At 39.8% G+C, this 17,967-nt stretch overlaps 1 protein-coding gene across 3 annotated transcripts in view; it reads right to left on the bottom strand.

Annotated features, from left to right (window-relative positions):
• Positions 1 to 451: 451 nt before the first annotated feature.
• The window catches only part of FMN1 (formin 1), a gene marked incomplete at both ends in the record, with an annotated part of 376,429 nt that continues 358,913 nt past the window's right edge, over positions 452 to 17,967 (bottom strand). For all 3 annotated transcript variants that reach the window (XM_084239702.1, XM_084239703.1, XM_084239704.1), the window contains 2 exons: positions 452 to 496; positions 4,161 to 4,245. In XM_084239702.1, the coding sequence (XP_084095828.1) occupies positions 452 to 496; positions 4,161 to 4,245 (130 nt within the window). The remainder of the gene's footprint in view (positions 497 to 4,160; positions 4,246 to 17,967) is intronic.

Raw genomic sequence — 17,967 nt, 5'->3', positions numbered from 1 at the left:
TAGAATAAAAAATCAAGAATAATAATCAAACCAGCAGTGTGTACAGACAAAGGCTCGAGTTTGCAGTTGTCATAAAAGATCCTTGTCTTCTTCTGCCTTAAGTTTACATATATCAAGTATGGTTCAAAGGCTTGAAATCTCCACTTAAAAAGTTTGGGCGGGGAGGAAATTTTGATAATTCTTCTGGCCTTTGAGAGGGCTCTGGACTTCTACAAGAGATAGTTATCAAATCCTGCAATGTCCCAGAAGCAGCTTTTCATGGTTTCTGTGGGTTAGTAAGTGACTTGTTGAAGAAGGCAAGAGCCATTCATTGCAGATGACCTCAGGATGAAATTAGCATAACAAACAGCAATGGGCATCATTCATGAACTTCCCATAGCACTTCCCTGGTGTTGCAAAAGATCAGGCAAGGTACTTGCTGCTCCTGTCTTCATTTTCAGGTGTCTTTGTTTTAGTTGATGGCCACGCTGGCTTCCTTCTGACGCAGTCTTTCTTTCTGTTGTTTAAGGGAAAAAAATGAATTTATTACTATTCTTTTTTCTAATGTTTCACCTTCCTCAAACTTTGATAAATTCCTCTAATTTTGGTCTAGTTGTTGATAGATCTCCTAATCTATCACCCTTACTCTCCAAATGACAAACAGGTAAAATGAATGGCCAGTCATTTAAACATTGATCGTTTACCGTATCAGGCTGGTCTGTGACAAAGATCCTAACTTTATAGTGTTACTTTTTTTTTTTTTTAAGATTTATTTATTTATGCATACAAGAGCTGGGGTACAGGCCAGAGGTGTTGGGGGGGCGGTGAGAGGATTCCCAAGAGACAGAGTGGGGCACAGAACAGGCAGATTGACAGAAGTGTACTACTGAGGGGAGTAGCGGGCGAGTCAGGAAAGGTCTGCTGCACCATGTGGGTTGCTCCCTGGCTGGCTGGGGATCAAACTCATGCTGCAGAGGCTGTGGATTGCTTCAGAGGTTGCATCTTAAACCCTTGCACCACCAGGGAGGCCCCTATAGTGTTACTCTTATCCCTTGGTCCACTAATAGAATTAGGGAATACCCAAGAAATAATTTCTAAGGAATCTAGATATGAAAAATCACTTGCCCCAAGTTGAATGTATTTGCATATGATCAACTTGGCAGAAATGAGCAAAGCTGATGCAGAATGGAAGGTGACTAGGCCTCCCTGGTGGCACAGCGGGTTGAGCACCGCACTATGAAGCTGTCAGCAGCCTCTGCAGCACAGGTTCAATTCCCATCCGGCCAGGGAGAAACCCACATGGCATGGTAGACCTCTCCTGCCTTGCCCGCTGCTCCCCTCAGCAGTGTCTTCGGTCCATCTGCCTGCTCTGCTCCTCTCTCTCTCTGGTGAATTCTCTCATCCTCCCTCTCCTCTGACCTGTACCCCAGTTCTTGTATAAATAAATAAAAATCTTAAAAAAAAAGGGAAGGTGACTAGATTTAGTGTCTGCAGAAAGTCAGAAGCTCCCTTTGTGCCATGAGTGTTCTACTCTGCTCTCCCCAAGTTCTCTCAGGGACAACCTTCTAACACAAGGCAGTCTGCTGGGACAACGTAAGGAAAGAATATGAGGGCACAAACCAGAAATGTGGACCCTCACTGTTCTGGGACTTTGGAGGAGTAAGTATATAAAGGATAGGTGTGTCTGCCCTTTGTGGAGGGTGGATTGAAGGCTAAAAAACAGACAAGGAAGATGCACACCCCTTTGGAAAGAGTGGATTAAAACCTATCTCAAAGGGACAGATTCTCCGCTGCTTGTGAGCTATGTGATGCGATTGCTGGAGTGAATTTCTAGTTTGGCCCAGATGGAAACTAAAGTTAGTCATTTTTAAAACCCTTCTGGAGTTTGGATTCCATCCCTGACTTGTGAAATGGAATCAGGGATCCATTTACAAGCTCTTCCCTAATTTCTACCACAACAAACAACCACCCTAGCAAGTTGAGGATCACAAACAGGAGCTTGCTACAGTGGTGTCACCTATACAAGAAGGCAGTACTCTAGCTGTTTCCCCTTGCTCTATAGGGCTGACATAGGGTTGGCTGTAAAAACTGGGGTGAGGCCCAAACAAGGGGAAAGGAACAGAGGCTATTGAAGGAGAAAGATAAAAATCAGGGTGAAGCCACCACTACCGAAAATCATATAAATGAGTGTAATGAAATCACTGTCAAAAAGGCCCAGAGAGCTTTTATAATTTTTAGTTGATTTTTTTAGCCATTTTGTTGTCTGTTGTAGACTTGTAATTTTACTTAAAGATTTTTTTTATTTAGCTGTACTTGAATGTTTTAGAGTTTACTGGAATCTTTATACTAATTTTGTACAAAATTTGTAGTCTCTATAGCCTGATGTAAAGCAACATCAGTCATAGCAGTAGTGGTTAATAAACAAGTATTAGGTAGATTAATAAAAACAAGAAAAATTAGAGAAAAATATTAATATTATGTACATTTTTAAAAAAAGATTTATTTATTTATACAAGAACTGGGGTGCAGGCCAGATGTGCAGGAGGGTGAGAGGATTCACCAGACACAGAACGGGGAACAGAACAGGCAGACTAATGAAATACACTGCTGAGGGGAGCAGCAGGCGAGACAGGAGAGGTCTGCAACACCATGTGGGCATCTCCATGGCCGGGTGGGAATCAAACCGGCGCTGCAAAGGCTGCGGACAGCTTCACAGCACTGCGCTCAACCCACTAAGCCACCGGGGAGGCCCAATATTATGTACATTTTATATATATACACGACTTAGTAGGAAAGACAAAAGTATCTTTTATACCAGAAATTTTTTTTTGAAATAAACACATTTAAACAAAGTATTAATACTCAACATTATAACTTTAAGCCATGTGTGTTTTAAATTATATCATTAGATTTGAACTAGTTTTTGTTTATTAAAAATGTTGGATCATGATTTCAAAAAAAGAAAAAAAAAGACATGCTCAAAAAAAAAAAAAAGGCCCAGAGAATGTGTGTACACCCAGGGGTGAGGTGCAAGAACCACACCTGGCTATGACCAAGGGGCCTGAGGTCTCTAGTTCTCACTCATCACCTCCCTCAGCATTCATTATACTGCTGTTGGGGCTGTTAAAAGAGATGCCACAATCAACCAATAGAAACAATATCATTTTATAACTTATCGCCCACCCACTCATCTTGCTTTAAGTGGATTTAAAGCAGTTGGCAAAAAGTACTTATAACATAAAAGGAGAAAATAAGTAGCTGTGGGAATCAGGATACTGGGAGGGCAGGGTCTGAAAGTCAAAGTGAGGAGCCTGATATTGCCACTGAGCTATCTGGCCGCTCGCAAGGCTGGGTCCTTCAAGGCAGCTTATATATGTAGTAACAAGAAAAAGAGCTAACATTTATCGAGCCTTTCTGTGCTAGACATTCACACATGTTTTTGCTGTTTCCTGCAGATAACCTTAAAGCTAAGGTCATATTATTTACTTCCTTTCACCAAAAAGAAAGAAGCAAAGTAAGGTTACTAAGGTTCTGCAACTAGTTAAGTGGCCAAGCTGGGATTTGATCTCCGATACTCTGGGTTCCTAACCATTTAGCTATTCTTATTGTCGGCAAAGTATGGGTTGAGAGTCATTGCTATCCTTACTGAAAAATGTGCTGTGGAGCACAGTGTCCTCTCAGAGCTAGAGGACCGACGGGGGATTGCTAGCTTTCACTCAGGGAGAGACACCAGGCAACCGGAGTGTGGCACTGGCTTGGTGATCTGGTCTCTGATCCTACATAGGTTCTATCTTTGTCCACCTCAGTTTTCCCAACTATCACAAGAAGAAAAGGAACCAAAGAAGGTAAAATATTTAAACCTTTCAAAAGAAGTATTTTGAGATAAGGGGGATCATTGAATGGGGTGGGGTGTGGAAGGATGCAAAATAGCAAAGTGAATAAATATGATTTATCAGGAAATGACCATTGTTGTTTTGCTGGCAGAACACAAGAAGTTGTGCTTTGTTTCTTACTCCTTCTCTCCCTATAATCTTTATCATGTATAACTCAGGGGTAGGAGCTGAGATGCTGGATACTACCTGTCAGTACTTTGAGTTTTAACCTTTAAATTTAGATCCATTTCTGGGTGCTCTCAGATTAAAAGGAAAAATCTTGAGGTTATGTTGAAAAATACATCTCACCAGACTAGCTGTGGGGTTGATTTTCTTTGTCTCTACTTTCTTCTCCGATGTCAACTTACTGACCGATTCCTGAGCCATCTTCAATCTGAAATAAAAAATGGGGAGGAAAAGAGAGGAGAAGGAAGGATAGAAAAAAGAAGAGGCCAGGTTAAACACAAATGCAAATGCTTTGGAATAAACAATCAGCCAGTAGTTTGAAAACTAAGGAGCTTTTCAACATTAAATTCAAACTCTGGGTGTCAAGGTGTTTCTTCTGTGTCATTAAAACTGAATTTTCTTCACTGAGTTGTTTACCCAGATGAACCCCTAGATGACTTGGGGATGCAGGAGCGTCTGATATGGAAAACTAGACGTGTCCATTTTAGTCTCAGTGCTTATGATATCTAGTTTGTGATCTACTCAGCAGATAACATGGAGACAATTTTGAAGACTGAAGTTTTGAGAAAACATGAAAACTAAACATTATAGAATGGGAGTGCAAACTGGTCCAACCACTATAGAAAGCTGTCTGGAGGTTCCTCAGTCTACTAAAAATGGAGCTACCATACGACCCAGCAATCCCTTTCCTAGGGATCTACCCAAAGGACACAAAAACATTGATTGAAAAGAACACCCATAACCCTGTGTTTATTGCAGCACTATTTACAATAGGCAAAACCTGGAAACAACCCAAATGCCCCCATATAGATGACTGGATCAAGAAGATGTGGTATATATACACAATGGAATAATATTCAGCAATCAAAAAAAGATAAACTCATGCCATTCTCAGCAACATGGATGGAGCTGGAAGGAATTATGCTCAGTGAAATAAGTCAGAAGGAAAAAGAAAAATATCGGATGGTTTCACTTCTGGCAGGAATTTAGGGGGAACCAAATAAGACATCAGTGTAAAAAATAATGACAGTACAAAACACAACAAAGCAAAACCAGACAATTATAAAGCAGAGACATCCTGCAGGGGAGGAGGAGGGAGAGGGATCAGAGGGAGGGAGGGAGGAGCGCAGGGGACTGAGGTGATGGTGCACAGGTGCATTGGTGAAGGAAATTCTATGGGGACTACACCTGAGGGGGTGAGGGGAAGCAAATATTGTTTAAAAATGAACAATAATGTAAAAAAATTTAAGATATTAATTTAAAATATAAAACTAAAAAAAAGTAAAAAGACAAGCCACAGACAAGGAAAAAATACTTATAAGTCATATATATGAAAAAGGACTTGTAGTCAGAATACACGAGGAACTCTTATCCAAATAAAAAGATAAATTTCCCAATTAAAAGGTGACAAAGGATTTGAATAGACATTTCTCCAAATAAGACATGCAAATGGCCAATAAGCAGATAAAAAGATGCTCAATCTCATTAACCACCAAGGAAACACTAAATCAAAACCAAACTGAGATATTTTTTCGTATCTACTAGGATGTCTAAAATCAAAGACAGGGCCTCCCAGGCCGCTCAGTGGTTGAGCGCTGGGTTGCGAAACTGCCCACAGCCTCTACAGCGACGGTTCGATCCCTGGCTGCTCCCCGGCCACTGGAGGAGGGTCCCACATGGCGCACAGACCTCTCCTGCCGCCCGCTGCTCCCCTCAGCAGTGTATGTCGGTCTTCTGCCTGTTTTGCTCCCTGCTCTGGCTCTGGTGAATTCTCTCACCCTCCCGAGCTTCTGACTGTACCCAGTGCTTGTATAAATAAATAAATAAATCTTAAAAAAATAAATAAAATAAAAAAGATAGATAATAACAAGTGTTGGAGGTAAGAACTGAAAAAAATTGGAATCCTCATCTGCTCCTGATGGGATTGTAAAATAATGTGATTAGTTTGTCAGTTACCATATTACCCAGCAATTCCAAGCTGGGTATATAAATGTAAATATATCCAAGAAAATGAAAAGAAATGTCCACAGAAAATTCTGCATATGAGTATTTATGACAGCATTATTCATAATAAGTGAGAGTGGAAACAACCCAAATTTCTATCAACTGATAAATGGACAAAATGTGGTCTATCCGTACAACAGACTATTACTGGGCCATAAAAAAGAATGAAGTGTTGCCACAAAGTGGATGGACCTCCAAATCCTACAGAATATATGATTCCATTTATATGAAATATTTAGAATATCCAAATACAGAGAGACAGAAAGTACATTAGCCATGCCAGGGACTAGTGGGGAAGGCAGGAGAAAGAGTTTCTCCTAACCTTAGGCAGAGGTGATGGCTGTAAATCCTTGTTAATATATTGAATTGTATACTTTAAAAGGATGAATTCTACTGTATGAATTTTGTCATCAGATTTGTACATTAGTCAGACAATGTCAACAGTTACTGAGGATATAGAGAAACGGGAATGGCCATCGTACTTTCGGGAGTAGAAGTTGACACAGATGGTTTTGGCAATATCAGTAGAATGGAAAACACAAACACCCTATGAGTCATCAATTCCTCTTCTAGGGAGAGAAACTTTTGTAAGTAGACAAAGGGTTTCCACTGTGATAATCTAGGCAATAATGTAAAAGTAGAATCAATCCACTGATCAGGCTCAACAGGATAAAGCGTAGTAGATAATAGTAAACAATAGGTAACAATTACTGGGTGCTTACTCCATGCCAAGTGCAATTCTCCTACTTCATTTGCAATAAACCATTTAATTCTCATGAGATAGAAACTTCTACTAATCCTATCTTATAGGTCTTAACCACCATGCAATGCTGCTTATGTGTTATATTTACTTAATGGACGATGGTAAAACTGTGGAAAGGAATAAAGTGGACCTAGGAGTTCAACAATGACAGATACCAGAATCAGGATATTGAGAGAGTGAAGGATTCTGTGGTGACATGGCAAGAGGCCATCTAGCATTGTGGACAAGTGGTCAGGTTCCAGGGCCTGACTGTGGGATTAATTCTCAACCCTGCCACTTATTAGTAGTCTAAGCCTGAGCAAACGACCTACCTGTGCCTTAATTTTCTAAAAAAGGGAATAACATTAAAAGTGTGCATGTTACATAGAATCATTGAAAGATCAAGATACTGCAGTCCTAGGCACAGTGTAGCCACTGAATATTTGCTCTGCGCTTGCAGGATTCTGCATCGTATATATGTTTGTAAGTAACACTCACAAAACGAGAATGTTCACAGATGGGTACATGTGGAAAAATGCATGTACAAAAACTATATTTACCTATAGATACATGCATGTATACACATTGATGAAAATATCCAAAAGGAGAACGACACTCACTAATTTCCAATAGAGGTTATCACTAGAAAGACGAAGAAGAGAATGGCATTGGGAGATAATGTGTCAAATAGAATTTCATTTATATCTATAATGCTTCACTTTTTATTAAAATATCTTAAATATTATCTTAAATAATACGTGGCTAAATATCAACAGGCGATTCTAGGTGGTGGGAATGTGGGTGTGTTACATGATCATTTGTATTTTTCGTTAAAAATGTTTTAAAATATTAATTTAAATATCTACTAACTCAGACAGTTAGAAAAGTGAATATGCTTTTTCTTCAAAGCCTTGAAAATATTTTGCTCAATATTAATCACATATTTACTTAATATTGAAGAAGTGGACAGCTTTAGTTTTTAGTTAACTTTACACAACTCACTTAAAACACCCGCTTAGTAATCCAATCTCCCTGTCCACATGTACAAGTTAGTTACAATGAATTCAATATGCTGGCTTGTGCATCAGAAAAGAAATAAAAAATGAGACAAAGATGAACAATGATTTATATAATCCAAGAAGAAATACATCTGCAAAGGTGCCTTAGGAACAGGCATTTCTCCACAGTGACAAAGGTCTGAGTGCACATACCACAAAGCCTAGCAAAGTTTCCCCTTTTCAGCAATAACTGATTCTACCCACATGAGAAAAGAATGCACTGAAGGATCACATTCAGGGCAGACTACATTGAGACTGACTATTAAGGGATTTGCAGAGCAAGATGACGACACTCTAAATGAGACCACAGTTTGTAGCATTTACTATTGACTTCTCTCCAGCAAGACTTGCTTTTTAGGAGAACACCTATTAGTGGCCTTTTAATCCCAATTCCAATGGCATGGTTTGGAATTACTATCTCTCCAGGCCTAAAATTTAGGGAAGTTTTGGGTCATTTTTTGTTTTAATAGTTTCTTTTCACCTTTGAATTCCAGTCTTCTTTCAGTTGCTCTTCCACGTGCTCCCACTCAGCATTGCCTTCTTAATTTCCACATCCCTCATCAGCTCTATGGTCACTCTCCGTGTTCTCTGGACATCGGGGGTGTCAGTATGGTTGGGGATGGGGAGGCATGGGGCATGGGAGTCTAGCTAAGGTTCAGTCTCCACCGCAAACCTTTTCCTATATTAGGGGCAGTTCTGCAGATTAGAGGTCAGCATATACTCAGTGATTCTATTCTTCTCCAAACATTTTCATGCAATTATTAAGTTCCATTTTCACAGTATACTCCTGAAAATTGGAGGGTTGAGAGAAGGCATAGTTTGGTGGCAGGGAGCTTCAGCATCAGCTAGATAGGATTCTAATTCTAAATCTGCCAATTAGTAAAAGATATAGTGCAAGTTAATCAACTTTTTCTAAACTTCAATTTTCTTAGCTATAAAATGGAATATCAACCACATGGTATTACTGTGAGAATAAAATGAATTGATATATATGAAAATCTAGTATGCCTGGTCAATAATGGATTGCCACTCTGGAATCTTCCATCACAGAGATAAAGGAACTCCTTAAACATACATGACAATAGTTTCTGAGTACAAACGAAACAAGCAAACTATTAGTGAAGTACATCTTAAATGATCATTTAGATGTGCCCTATAACAAACCAAATCAACTGATGCTATTACCCTGAGATTTAGGATACGTGGGACCTCACCTCAATTTTTCTGATCTGAATACAGATTCTAAAAGCCTTATCTAGAAGTTAAACTTTGGTGTTGGTATGACAAAAATTTCTTAAACACATAAATAAAAGAAACTATTTGAACATCAAAATAAAGTTGCATCTACCACCTCATTTTTTCCCCCAAAGTTTCCTGGAGGAAAATATTATAAATAAAATTTAAATGTCAGATATTATAGAACTTCTGCATGAGGATATTTTTTCATATTAACTCTTTTCAATGTATACTCGATATTTAAAATATAAAGTACAATTCACTGATCATCTAAATATTTTTCTCAGAATGTAGTCAAGACATAATTAGGTCGCAAGTGGAAATTATCACATGCAAGTCTCTCAGCCAGACCTTAAGATATCTGAGAAATGACAGCTATCATTTTTACTACTGTATGCCCAACCCTTGATATAGTAGTTGGCATTTATATATACATGCTGTAAGTGAAAGGAGACCTACAGAACCAAATAGAAAAATATTCTTCTCAGGCCTCCCCTGGTGGCACAGGAGGTTGAGTGCAGCACTGTGAAGCTGTCCACAGCCTCTGCAGCACCGGTTCGATTCCACATGGCGCTGCAGACCTCTCCTGTTTCGCCCGCTGCTCCCCTCAGCAGTGTATTTCTTCAGTCTGCCAGTTCTGTTCCCCTTCTGTCTCTGGCAAATCCTTTTGCCCTCCCACACATCTGCCCTGTACCCCGGTTCTTGAATAAATAAACAAATAAATACATAATAAATAAATAAATACATAAATACATAAATAAATCTTTAAAAAAATATTCTCCTCTTTTCTAAAATGCCACTCCATTTGATGTTTGGAAATGCTGACCTCAGGGCTTCATGAGCATGCAATCTGTGCTACTGCATGGGTCTCCTTGTTTTAATGCTCTCTTTGTCACCATTTTCAAACTTTTAGATATTGACAAGGAATTATTTAGTTGGTCCTGCCCAAGATTTCCTCTGGTACTTAAGGTTATTTTATTAACAAAGGGGAACATTTTCAACCTTTTTTTTCAGGGTACATTTATCACAAAGAAAGGTAAATTTGGTTGGATAAAGTTGACACATCGCTTCAAGGTTCATTTATCTTTCTGTGATATGATCATTTTACACTAGACTGAAGCTTCTCAAACTTCACTTTCCTCTGCAATATAGTACCATGCATATAGTAAATAACCAATAAATACCACCTGAAAGAATGAGTAAATGATTATAGTGATTAATCACTAAACTAAAAATTTAGGCATCATTAACAGTTATAGGGAAAATATTCAAGTCCATTAAGGACCATTAAAATATTATTAAGTCCCTCAATCGCACCTGAATGTACTATCACCAATCCTGCAAAATACAAACCAGCAAATTCTCACTAGATTCTCTATATGTCCTTAACATTAGAGTCCACATCACCTTTAGAGGTGTTTGTTAGCTGCTCTTGCACTGTACCTGTGACGAGAAGCAAATGATTAAATATTCTGACAATCTATCCTGTTATGTAAACTGGCATGACAGAGCATATAGTTAGGTCTTAAAAAATTGACAAGAAGTTCACAGTTGCTTGTTCAGTCAGTCAGTCAGTCATTCTATTTATTTTTCTGTCTCTTTCATGTGCAAGTCTTCTTCAAAAACTGGCCAAAGTGTCCTATGCCTGCTAAAGAAGTGACAGGAACTGCTGACGATCATATTAAATTCACCAGAATCAGTGTTCTGGAAATTACATGGGAAAAGATTACAAACTGGAAGACTGTAGTTTAATCAATCTCAGAGGGTTTAAGTAAATGTAAATTTTGATCACCCACAGGAGGTTTAAATGCATTTGACTTCAGTAGCTAACACTTGTAAATGCAGACACTTCACATAAGAATTCAAAGTCCTGAGCATCCTTATAAAATTGGAAGGTATGACAGCACCAACTGGTCATTCTGGGCAGCAATGTCCCAGTCCTGGGGGCATCCATCACTTCCTGTCATATTTGTAGCCCAGAGGACATCCAGAGGAGCCATCTATCAGCTTGGTTGCAGAGTTGGTTTTCTTATATCCAAGGCACTTTACTCATGTTTTGTTCCCTGCCTGGGTTCTCTAAGCTTCAAAGTTCTGGCCAGGAGACTTGCTAGAAGGCCACTCAGATAGTCCAGGAGTGAAGGGGATGAGAGCCTGCACAAGCGAATTTCTAAACGATCTAGTTGCCTCCAAGTCACCTTACTGATTAAAGTGGTCTCAATTAATAATGCATAACTCTAAGAAGCCATGTTCCTTCTCAAAAACTGTCAATGACTCCCAATCAACTGGAGCAGGGACTAGTGAAGGTTTTCTGTAAAGGGTGAGATAGTAATATTTTAGGCTTTGTGGTCTTTGTTGTGCCTAATTGACTCTGCTGTTGGAGTGTGAAAGGAGCCATAAAAATGAATGGAATGTATGTGAAGGAATGGTAATGCAGTGTAGTGTTCTAATAAACTCTATTTACAACAACTAGTGTGTGCTGGATTTGACCTCTAGGTTATAGTTTGTTGACATTTGAACTATAGTATATGATCAAATTCCTGATTCTGGCAATCAAAGTCCCCTTGGATTAACCTTTGTGAATCTTATCTTTTTCAGACCCAGATCTGGTTTCATATTTTTCTTAGACCAATCATTTCACCTCTGTGAGCCTCAATTTCTTCACCTGCTAAAAGTGGGAACAATACCCATATAAATAACATAATTGCTGTGAAAATAAAAAAAAAATATATTACCTACGATGACTTATCAAATATCCTTTCCTTCACCTCACTTCATGTATTCCCTGTGTGAACGAAACTACTCATCATCATTCTTTGTACAAGTCTTTTCTCACTTCTGTGTCTTGTTATTACTATTCACTCAGTGACTTTCTTACTTAATGCTATGTGTCAAATTCTTCCAATTCTTCTAATCCCGGCTTAAGTGCCAAAGTCAGGAAAGCTTCCTTCATCTCTTAGCCAGAAGTGAAAGGGGACTTTGTGCCTCTCTTAAGGCAATTAGGAGTTTTCATCTTAGGACTGTAGGTGTCTTATTTCTCTTAAACCAGTGGGACCACTTGAGGACAATGATCATGCCTTACACACAGCTGGCCCCCTGTTCTGATATCCATCGCTGTGCCATGCACATGTCAGTTGATAGCAAACATCTAAGTGACAAATGAAAGACTCTCACTGAGAGGTTCCATCCCTCCGTCAACAAATCTAAATGTTCAGTAAATACCCAGAGTTGTAGATGATTATCTTTTGCAATTATCCTTAGGGGAGAAAATTATAAGAAAAAATTTTAAAAAGGAGGCTGAATTATTGATTAGATGAAATGAGACCTGAATAGAAAAAAAGAAAGGGTACTCAAGGCCACCCAAATGTGCTAAATATTTGTACTTGTCAACGTATGTACACATTCTAGGACTACAAGTTGCCTCATTACTTTGCCTTTAAGAAGACTAGGGCCCAGACAGGTTATATAATTTGTCCCAAGTCTGGAATTTGCTCCTCTCACATAGGAGGTAGGAACATTTCTGCATTTAGTCAGAGAATTCACTGGTGAGACAGCTCCAAGCTACATATATGTTCAACCTCTATTGTTTATGAACTTGTTTTTGCGTCTGGCCTTGATATTGGTTCTATTTTTGTTTCCGGTTTAAATATTTAGACTATTACACACAGTTGCTCATGATTACTCATTGGCAAATACCTAGACTTGACGGTTACATGGCACCCCCTCCAAAATAAAATGTGAAATATAGGGGGAGGAGAGATATAAATAAATTAGAAACAATTATTCTCAGTTCATAAATGCCTCAGTAAAACTGACTTTTGAAAATGTTATCTTTTCTTTCTTATTATAGTGTATATGCTCCCTGTGGAGTTACTGAAGGCCCCAGTAAATTTCAATTGCTGTCAAAGTTTACTGAGAGAAGATGCAAGTCTGAGACCAGGACAAGGACGCAGGTCCTCTGATGTTCCTGCTGGGTCCCTATTCTACAGAAGTGATTAGCAGCCTTGGTTTCATATCAGAACCAAACTGGGGAGGGAATTCTGCATCCACTTAGAATATAGAAAATGGCAAGAGGACATTGCTCTTAAAGATGATAATGTACAAAATCAGACTACTTTTTAAATCAGCAGCGAGCTGGGCCCCAATTAGTTTCCCATGATTACAATCTTATTTTCTGGGAAAGCTTAAAAATGGGCATGCTTTGGGCTTTCTCTAGGCTAGATTTTTATTACTTAGCTACATCAAACCAATTCAGGACCCAGTCATCCATGAGACCGAAGAAGCACAATGTCTTTATTCTGTTGACATCCAGTTTTTCATTGGATCTTAATTTGCTTTTAATTGCCCCAGAATAAAAATGAAATGGGTCCATCTGCTTACATTCTACCTAAGTTTCTTCCTCACTTAATTTTGTGATTACAATTAGCTTTTCCTTCCTTTCTTCCTTCTCTTTTCGATTTTTCTTTCTCTTTGGTTATCTGCTCTTTCTCCTTTCATTTCTTCTCCATATCTTCTCCAAATATCTATCTGAATTGTAACAAGACTTTGAAAGAATTCATAAATACGAAGCTAGTATATATACATAATTAAGAAAAGTCATGTAGGCAACGAACTGATGTCTGAATATGACTGATTTCAAGTCAAGGTTCAGTTGGGGTTGACACTCTAAATAGTGGAATTAATTTTAGTGTTTGACAACTGGTAAATGTTCTGGAAAAGATAAAAATAGGGAGATTAAAAAATATCAGTGTTCGCTGTGGGGGAGGATTGAGAGGAGATGAATAGGCAGAGCACAGAGGATTTTTAGGGCAATGGAAATACTCTGTATTTTTTAATGGTGGCTATTTGTCATTATACATTGTTCAAGCTCACAGAATGTAGAACACCAAAAGTGAACTCTAAGGCAAACTGCGGATTTTGAGGCATTTTGTATCGATATGGGTTCATCTGTGGTAAGCAAAAAACAAGTATCATTCTGGTGAGTGATGCTGATAATGGGGAGGCTATGCATGAGTGGGGGAAAGGGGTGTATGGGAAATCTCTGTACCTCCCTCTCAATTTTTTATAACACTAAACCTCTCTAAGAATAAATCCTTTTAAAAAAGGAAGCAGGGTAAATAGTTCCCCATAAAACACAATTCTGTTTTATATACCTATTGGTCATATTTGTTAGAAATTCTCTTAAGTGAAAAGAGCCAATTCATTTCAGTGGGAGGAAAATATGTAATCTGGCAATATCACCAGGGCACGCTTGGTACTAAACAAATCATGTGGCCAATAGAACTACGGAAGTGACTTCTGGAGTATAGGAGTAGAGTTTCTGCCTATAGTGCTGCTAGTGTCAAAGAAGAAACTATCAGTCATTTAGCATGGTATGGCCCCCCAAAAAATTAATCATTGCATGACTTGGATCATCTATACATCTTCACTGAAGACATTCAATCAATTTGGAAACATAGGTAGATAAAGGCAAAGAAAAGGAAGTCTTCACAGGGAATATAGTTGATGAAATGCATCTTGGTAAAGCATGAAATCTGACCAAGCTGTAATGTGAATGTTTTTAAAGAGGTCTTAATATTACTCATCACTGAAGAGAGGTCAAAATGTTCTAGAAAAGGAACAAGGCAGGCTCTCCGTACCACAGATACAGCAATGGACCTCTAAGTCAGCATGACATAGAGAACATCCAAGTTCCCTCAAAAGCAGGATATGAAAAGTTGAAGGTCCAAATCACTGTTCCACTAGACTTATCTGAAAATTTAAAGAAAAGTGAACCAGAATGCTTTTAGTACAAGGACTCTTCATTCTGGTGACTAGTCTGAAATACATGGAACAGAAGTAACAAAGAAATGTGAGAAAAATATGCCTTTGTCATGGGTCCAGTACATTCTGGCTTAGAATGGGTAAGATTTTGTGTACTGGAGATCATATTTGTAAAGTAATTTGCCATTTTGGGTTGACTTCACCAATCAGACAGGTGTACAAGAAGAAGCAAAAATAAAATAGCAACTGGAAAGTCACTCCTTTGCCATGATCTCCTTCCACCTATGACCTAAATGGCATTAGGGTGAAGGACAAAGAATGCAATACAAGGAGACTTGGGAGGTGTGAAGTGAGTCACTGCCTAAGAAAACTTGATACCACATGGGAAGAATGAGGGCAACATCTTGATATTTTTCCTCATGATTATGTGTTATAGATAGCCTTAATATCACAATGTTTATTTATTTATATTTTTTTGCATAGAACTGGGATATGGGGGGTGAGAGAATTCACCAGAGACAGAGGGGGGAGCAGAACAGATGGATCTAATGAAATAACTGCTGAACTAACTCTCCTGCTGAGGGGAGCAGCAGGTGAGACAGGAGAGGTCTGCTGCGCCATGTGGGTCACCTCCCTGGCCAGGGATCGAACTCAGACATCATGGTGATGGCATTGAGATTTAATGCATAGGCCACCAGGGAGGCCCACAGTGTTTATTTTTAATGTGATTTTAAAAGAACATAGCTCTGTCAGGCTATCTTACCAGTCATAGCCTGGTCTCCTGAGCACAGAAGGTAAAGCTTTAGGCACTCTGTGGAATTTATCCTGGTCTTTGGAGAATTTTCATTTCTTCACAAGGTACTGCCCTCACTCCACTGAGTTGTGTTGTCTCTCTACAGCCAGTAGGGAGGGATAACATCCAGCTTTGTTTCTAATAAGTACAATCATGAGAATTTGCAGGGGTCCTGTGGACCTCCCTTATTTCTATCTGCTGTGACAATACTCTCCCACTAAGCGTTTGAATTCTTTTTTTTTTTTTTTTAGAGGCATGTTTTTATTTATTTATTTATTTGCTTGTTCGTTTGTTTTGTTTATACATGCATTGGGTACAGTCAGAAGCGCGGGAGGGTGAGAGAACCCACCAGAGCCAGAGCAGGGAGCAGAGCAGGCAGAAGGACTGAAGTACACTGCCGAGGGGAGCAGCGGGCGGCAGGAGAGGTCTGCGTGCCATGTGGGACCCTCCTCAGGTGGCCGGAGAGCAGCCGGGGATCGAACCAGCGCCACAGAGGCCGCGGGCAGCTTCGCAACCCAGTGCTCAACCGCTGTGCCACAGGGGAGGCCCTGCGTTTGAATTCTTGCTGTAACTATTACACATGGATAAAAGCTATGAAAATTAGGGGCCTCCCTGGTGGCCTAGGGGTTAAATCTCACTGCTACCACTACAACAGCCTGAGTTTTATCCCTGGCCAGGGAGCTGACCCACATGGTGCGGCAGACCTCTCCTGTCTTGCCCGCTGCTCCCCTCAGCAGTGTATTTCAGTAGATCTGCCGGTTCTGCTCCCCACTCTCTCTAGTGAATACTCTCCCCCCCTCCCACCACCTACACCCCAGTTCTTCTATGCAAATATAAATAAAATCTTCAAAAAGGAAAGCTATGACAGTTAATGAAATAAGTTGAGTCACTCCTCACCAGTTAAATCAAACAGTGCAAAGACCAAACTCATTAACTCCTCAATCTAAAAGGAAATTTCTTCCTCACCGTAGCAGTCGATGAAAGCATCATTGACAAGTATGATTCTGCGTGGAATGTTTCTAAAGGGTATGAAAATAAAACTCAAAACTCATATCAGGAGATATGAAATAATGGGCAACCCTGAAATCATTTCTTGGGCAGGCCAACAGGGCCACACAGTTAAAGCGACATACACTCGTCTATGCCCGGTCCTTCCTTCAGAGGCTGACCTTTGACCCCGACCACCCCTGTACACTAGTGCCACCCAGATCTGTGTCACTAGCAGCATAGGAAAGGAACACATATCTTAGACGTGAGTGACTGAGCTCCTTACACATCAGACTCCAGTCTCTACAAATTATTCCATGATAAATGGGCCCATCACTTCTACTTCCTAAATTTGACAAGTTTCCTTATCCCATTCCTAAGATATTTTTCTATTTACAATGAAGGACGTCCTCTTAGAGACCAAATTTCATCAGCTACACAATCAAGCGCTTCATAGCTTTAGTGGGCTTGTAGTATCCAAACACACTTTGACTTCAAATGATTAATTGCTGAACAAAGTCCGCTTCCGTTTGCAGAGCTTCTCCCCTAGGCCGCAGGGGAGTGGAAGTGGGGGGTTGGGCGGGGGTCCCGGGACTTACCCTGGAATGCATGATCAGCTAAAGCCTATCACTCTGCACTTGGTAGACGAAACACCCTAAGCCACCCCAGTGATTTAGGTGCAGAGTGAAAGGTAACAGCATTGCATTTCCCTGTTCAGGGAGAGGTGTCTGGGAGACAGCTTGGAAACTGAAGCCGGCCCCGTGTCATAAATCTGCACATTTAATTGCAATGCACAGTGAGTCTTAGGAAAACCTTTCCAATCCTGACAATGAAGACATGCATGTGCTTGTAGACCCTAACTCCCCTGTTTATGGTTTTGAAACCTGTACCACCTACTGAGTTTCACCAAAAACCAAAAGTGATCAATTGTTTGCTCGGGTGGCTAAAATAAAAAGGGTAAGGAAACAGGAGAGTGTATGGAGCAGGCAGCCTCTCTGGCGCCCCTCAAATCACATGATCCGGACAGCCCCCTCTTCCATCTATTCTATGCTCAAGGCAGGAGCTGTCAGGAGTCCCACAGATAAGCAATTCAGAAATATTCTAGCTGAATGAAGGAGACTTACTTTGGGTTTCCACTGAAGTCTGCCAAGCTAGGGAAATAGAGTGTGGATAGATACTCTCCAAGGTTCTTACTTGAGCTCCAAAGAGGTTTTAGGCTTGGCAGAGTCATGAATCCCAAGAATCTTCACTTCCTTGTATTTTTCTAGCTCTTTTTAAAAAAATAAATTGAAAGTAATATGGCCAAGAACAGAGAAGGTGATTGTTTTGCCTCATTAACTAATCTTTCTT

The sequence above is a fragment of the Talpa europaea genome, assembly GCF_964194135.1.
Source record: "Talpa europaea genome assembly, chromosome: 8".
NCBI lineage: Eukaryota > Metazoa > Chordata > Mammalia > Eulipotyphla > Talpidae > Talpa > Talpa europaea.
This window is presented reverse-complemented; position numbering and strand designations above follow the sequence as displayed.